Genomic DNA, 5,675 nt, shown 5'->3' with positions numbered 1-5,675 from the left:
GACATCACCGCCCCCCAACGAGAGGGGAAGGGGCAGGCATGGAGGGGAAGGGGCATGGTGTTGAGGCAGTAGGTATTCCTTTTTCTCATTCTAATGTAAACATATATTAGGTTATATAGATGGCACGATTGTCATGTTTTTATGTACTGATAGCCACACTCCAACACTCAGACATCATTTACAAACGAAGCATTTGTGTTTATTGAGTCGGCCAGATCAGAGGCAGTAGGGAGGACCAGGGATGTTCTCTTGATAAGTGTGTGAATTGGGCCATTTTCCTGTCCTGCTAAGCATTCAAAATGTAACGAGTACTTTTGGGTGTCAGGGAAAATGTATGGAGTAAAAACGACAACATTTTATTTACGAATGTAGTGGAGTAAAAGTAAAAGTTGTCAAAAATACCCCCCAAAACGACTTAAGTAGTACTTTAAAGTATTTTTACTTAAGTACTTTACACCACTGTCTAGAGATTCCAAAAAAATTTGAACTGAACTTAAATTTATAAAATAGGTTATGTTAATTCCTAGATTACTTTCAAATTAATGAATGAAAATACACCAGAGGACATACAAATCAGGAGTATTTATTTAAAAACCAAAACAATGAACAGTTCCACTTTTCCATCGCACAACATAAACATAAAAAAGCAGTACTACAAAAGATCAAATAAAAAACAAGGACTAAGATACATTACAGAAGTACATTTGTTTTGTATGTACAAGCATTATTATTGTTTATAGGCAAAAGGCAAAAAAGCTGCTGAAGAAACAATGGCATGTGCAAAAATACTCTCCAAATCCACAAGCGTTAGAATCCTCCCCTCAAACTACTAGCTACCAAGCATAACTATGGTCTATGCAGTGTTATACAAAAAACGATTCCCTTCTGTGATAGGCTGCTATGCTACAAGCAGGGAGATCCTTTCAAATGGGTTCTACTAGAAGCAAAGCTTCTGGAATCCTGGCAGAGACTCTAGATCTTATGGTTTGTTCTAGATCTCTCACTCCATTTGTTCTGAAACACATTGTGATGATAGAGGAGAGGAAGGAGATTATTGATCATTAAAGGGATTTATTAATAGATCATATTGTTCTTCCCCTTCACTAGGGACAGGTGTTTTTCAGGATCATGTGACCTGATCAGGAAGGCTGGGCCCTGGTTATAGGTTTAAACCAAAGACGGTAGATAAATGAAGATATCTTATGTGATAGAAGCTGGGTCTGGTCTACTTAGTTAATTGACTGCATATGAACCAGAAAAAATAGGGAGCGGGATGTCTTGCTTCCTCTTCCGTCTCTGGTATAGACTATAACCAGGGCCCAGAGTTGTTCTAAGTCACATGGTCAGGAATAACTGCTGTCCCTAGGTTCTGACTGGAGGGAGTACAGCTAAGACCAGAAGCTTACTTTTTCGTAGCAGGTTAGGTTAGGTTAGGAGAAATACACAGCACGTTAGGATAATTAAAGTGGCAGATTAGGATACTTAGGTTAAGGTTAGGAAAAAGGTTAGGATTAGCAAAATGTTTCTCCTAACCTGCTACAAAAAGTAACTTCCGGTCGTAGACTATACTCCCTTTAGTCACAACCCTGTCCCTATATGTTAGTCATGAAGACCATCACAGCAACCACAGGTAAGTACAGCTAGAGACACAGGTTAACACACAGCAGGTAAAGTTAGAGACGACAGTCACACAGGAAGAATAGGCCTAGAGAAGGTAGGAAAAACAACAAACAACATGTAAACGGTGAGACTGGTGAAAGACAGGGACTGAACTGTGAACAGGGGGAGAGGAGAGACAGAGTAAAACAGTGGAATGTATCATGGTAACAGAATCTTTTTCTAACATTGAAATAAATTATTTTGGAACAAGAATCATTATTTAAAGTTTTGTTTTGTTGTTGTCACCAAAAACACTGAACACCTATATCTACACCCTCTCGTCAGCTTGGCTGTTATATCCATGTAACAGACATTTTTGGCAGTGATTTTTTTTTTGTCCCTTTCGTTGAATACTTACGATTCCCCTATGAAGAGAAAGCAGTTCAAATAGAATCATATCTTACACTCCTTATTATGCTAATAACACGCTACAAGGCAAAGAGCAGTTGGAGCTCTGGCAGTAGATGTCGCCCATAACGACTGATTCAGGGTCAGGTAATTTTAACTCCCCTAATGATTATGGTTCTGACTGGTGGGCAGGGTAATCTGATCCTAGATCTGTGGTTAAGGAGACACATCTACACATCATACGCCCCTCCCATAGATACAACCATGTACATAACATACATAGATACAGTCTCAGTTAAAAGATGAGAGTCCAAGTCCAGATGAAGATATGGGTCTGGGTCTAGCCCTTGGCTGGTGGGCAGTGACATGTGATAAGAGCAGCAGAGTTTGATGGTCTGCTTTCAATAGTGCCACTGCCCTGGCCATATCTCTCTTTGGTACTCACAAGGGAAGCTGCACAAAGTATCCAAGCTCACAGGTTACAAAGTCAACTGACTATGGAGTTTGGAGAGAGATTATTATGGTGCGTTTGTGTTCAAGAACAACAGAAAATGCTCTAGTGAAGTAACAGCTGGTTCTGGGCTATAAAAAGTGTTTCATTTGTAAATTAACAGTCAACTATCTCTCCTGCTATCAATTTTTTTCTCTCGAATTAAATGAGACATTCACTGATAAAATAGGTTGAAAACTTCCAAAATGGATGTTCCTAAATAATGAAGCTTCTGACGACAGTGAGATCAAATAAACGAAGACGCAATCAATGAATATTATCTGCATTCAAATGAAGTTCAGGGGATATCTCCAATGATTGTTGGAAATGCATCCTCGTACTCGTACTTTGCATGCTATCATTCAGACTTATTTGTGGAACATGCATAGCTGCGTATTCATTCTCAGTGAGTTTGAAGCCCTTGGAGCCCCCCCCCCCCCCCTCCCCAAAAGAGAACAGGGCCAGATATTGAGTTAGTTACACGAGATGTTGACGTCACTGCTGAGAAACCTTCTACCTCCAAGTTACCATGAAAATCATAATAATAACAGCAAAATTGGACACAATGGCATCGTAATACTTGACATTGGTCATAATACTTTACACTGCACAGGTGGGGTTAGGGTTACAGTTCAGGTGACACAGCGCTAAGTTACTCACGACTGGTCAGCACTCATTTTAGATGCCAAGAGGACTAGTGTGTTGCTTAGAACACATCGCCATTTAATCAAATCAAGAGAGCAATGCTGGCAACAATAACTGATTGATAAAGGGACAAGCCTTACAGACAGCAGTAAAGTTTGGACAAACAGTGAGCTCTGAATTTGGAGGACTGGACTGGACTGGACTAGACTGGACTGGACTGGACTAGACTGGACTGGACTAGACTGTGCTGTTCACAGAAAGTGACAATGTTGTTACAACACCAAAGCGGAACGTTTCCATTTTTTACTCTTCATATCATATCAACGTATATCATTGGTGAGAAAAAAGCTTTTTCTTGTATTTAGGGAGCAGGAAAAGCATTGCTACTGTAGTTGTCTGTTGTTTGTTCCATTTTTCATGCAGCGTTCCCCTCCATACCCCATAATAACCATGTCATTACTGTTAACACAATATGATGTTCTTGTTATAACTGGCACGTGGATGGTGGAGTTTACAGCATGCAGGTCTGGGTTAGAGCACGGACTGACCGTTGGCAGGTTCAATGTGATAAGAGAATGACCTGGTCAGGGGTCAAGGGTTCATAATGGGAGTTATTCGTGGGGTTGCATCTCATCGTTACGGTTAGTTGAACGGCAGTTAGTTATCTTGTGCTGTGTTCCTCTCATACACACACCATATTGGGAGAGATGGGCATTTTAATTCATTAAAGTGACAAGTAGCGTTCCACCCCTTCCCTCCCTCCCTCCCTCTTTCTCTCCCTCCTTATAGAGAAATAAGACAAATATAGAAAAAACGGCCAGCCCCTCAACCCTCCATCGTGATTGACCAATACAAGTGCCATGGCGTTCTGAGAGGCGGGGTCTGTGTGCGTAGGTGGGACGGGACTAGGTGAGGCAAGGGGGCCAAGGGGGAGGGGTAAAGGGTGGACCCTAGGAGGGGGGTTTGCTGTAACCAAACAGTCCAACAGGGAAGTACTTGACGTGCGTGGGCCACTGGGCAGCCAGTTGGAAGAACTTGACGTCGTTCCACTCCACTCCGTCTATGGACACTGCAGGGACACACACAGGGAAGGAGACACAGCTAAGTATGGCTGTTGTTCAGACAGAGAACACTTGGGCTGTGTCCGAAATGGCACCCTATTCCCTATATAATACACTACTTTTGACCAGGGCTATTCCCTATATAGTGCACTACTTTTGACCAGAGCCCAATGGGCCCTGTACAGGGAATAGGATGCTATTTCTGACGCACCCTTAGAGACACTTAAGCGGTCCGTTAACCCAGCCCATTCTCCATTTCCTCTTTCCTACAACATCCCCAATAAATCATGTTCCCCTCACCCTGCCCTCACCCCACACTCTCTCCACCCTCACCCCACCCCGCCCTCCCCCCGCCCTCTCTCCACCCTCACCCCGCCCTCACCCTGCCCTCTCTCCACCCTCACCCCGCCCTCACCCTGCCCTCTCTCCACCCTCACCCCGCCCTCACCCTGCCCTCTCTCCACCCTCACCCCGCCCTCACCCTGCCCTCTCTCCACCCTCACCCCGCCCTCACCCTGCCCTCTCTCCACCCTCACCCCGCCCTCACCCTGCCCTCTCTCCACCCTCTTTTTTACTCGTTCTAAAGGTTTCGCATTCAGAGAACCATTATCATTTCATCTCCCTATACCCCCAGCCTCTCTTCCAGTTTCTCTTCCTCCTCCTCCTGTTTTCAGAGATTCCTCTACAGTACACCTTCACTGGATCATCCCTCCCTCCCTCCCTCCCTCCCTCCCTCCCTCCCTCCCTCCCTCCCTCGCTCCCTCCCTCCCTCCCTCCTTCCCTCCCTGTCTTATGTTGCTGTACCTTTCAACATGGTATGATGCTGCTTGGCAGAACAGATGAGTCTGCTGATGGCCTCGATGACCTGGCTCTTAGAGTCTACGTCTTTCTCCTTAGGTTTCTTACCCAGGAAGATGGTGGGAACTACAGAGAACGAGAGAAAGAGAGAGAAAGAGAGAGACATCGAGAGAGAGAGACAGAGAGAGAGTCAATCTTCATAAGAATACAATTCAATGCATGGAAGAAAGAAAACCACAACTAGAGGGCATGTATACATTCCACTTCCTGTCTCCGTATTAAAAACTGTTGTAATGCTGAATGACTTTGCTTGTGTATTATAAAAGAAATGGTATTCTAAAACCCTTTACCCTTCTTGTTCTTCTCCTTGGTGACCACCGTCATGGCCATGGTGCTGACCTGGGCCTGGGTCTCACTGATGCCCCCTCCTGGTAGCCTGCTGACCTGCAGGGACCTGAAGGCACTCTTCAGGGTGTTCTTACCGCCTGTGTCACGCCGTTCCCCGTCACGTCGCTTCTCCGCCAGCGACGCCAGCCAGTAGTCCACCTGCAGCCCGATGGTGTCCACACCATGAGGCATACTGGGGCTCCTGGGACAGGAAGGGGAGGGGCCGGAGGCAGGAAAAGGTGGGGGTTAGGGTACAATGCGGGAAAGGGGAAATTACGGAGGTTCTT

The 5,675-nt window shown here is 44.9% G+C and overlaps 1 protein-coding gene across 3 annotated transcripts in view; it reads right to left on the bottom strand.

The window, feature by feature from the left end:
* Positions 1 to 567: 567 nt before the first annotated feature.
* The window catches only part of LOC106578017 (phosphofurin acidic cluster sorting protein 1), a 104,444-nt gene continuing 99,336 nt past the window's right edge, over positions 568 to 5,675 (bottom strand). For all 3 annotated transcript variants that reach the window (XM_014156551.3, XM_014156552.3, XM_014156550.3), the window contains 3 exons: positions 5,352 to 5,590; positions 5,008 to 5,127; positions 568 to 4,211 (listed from right to left, as the gene is read on the bottom strand). In XM_014156551.3, coding sequence (XP_014012026.1) covers positions 4,093 to 4,211; positions 5,008 to 5,127; positions 5,352 to 5,590 — 478 coding nt within the window. In that variant the 3' untranslated portion in view covers positions 568 to 4,092. The remainder of the gene's footprint in view (positions 4,212 to 5,007; positions 5,128 to 5,351; positions 5,591 to 5,675) is intronic.

The sequence above is a fragment of the Salmo salar genome, chromosome 18 (assembly GCF_965601325.2).
Source record: "Salmo salar chromosome 18, fSalSal1, whole genome shotgun sequence".
Taxonomy (NCBI): Eukaryota; Metazoa; Chordata; class Actinopteri; order Salmoniformes; family Salmonidae; genus Salmo; species Salmo salar.
The sequence above is the reverse complement of the archived record's forward strand: the minus strand, read 5'-3'. Positions and strand labels throughout refer to the sequence as shown.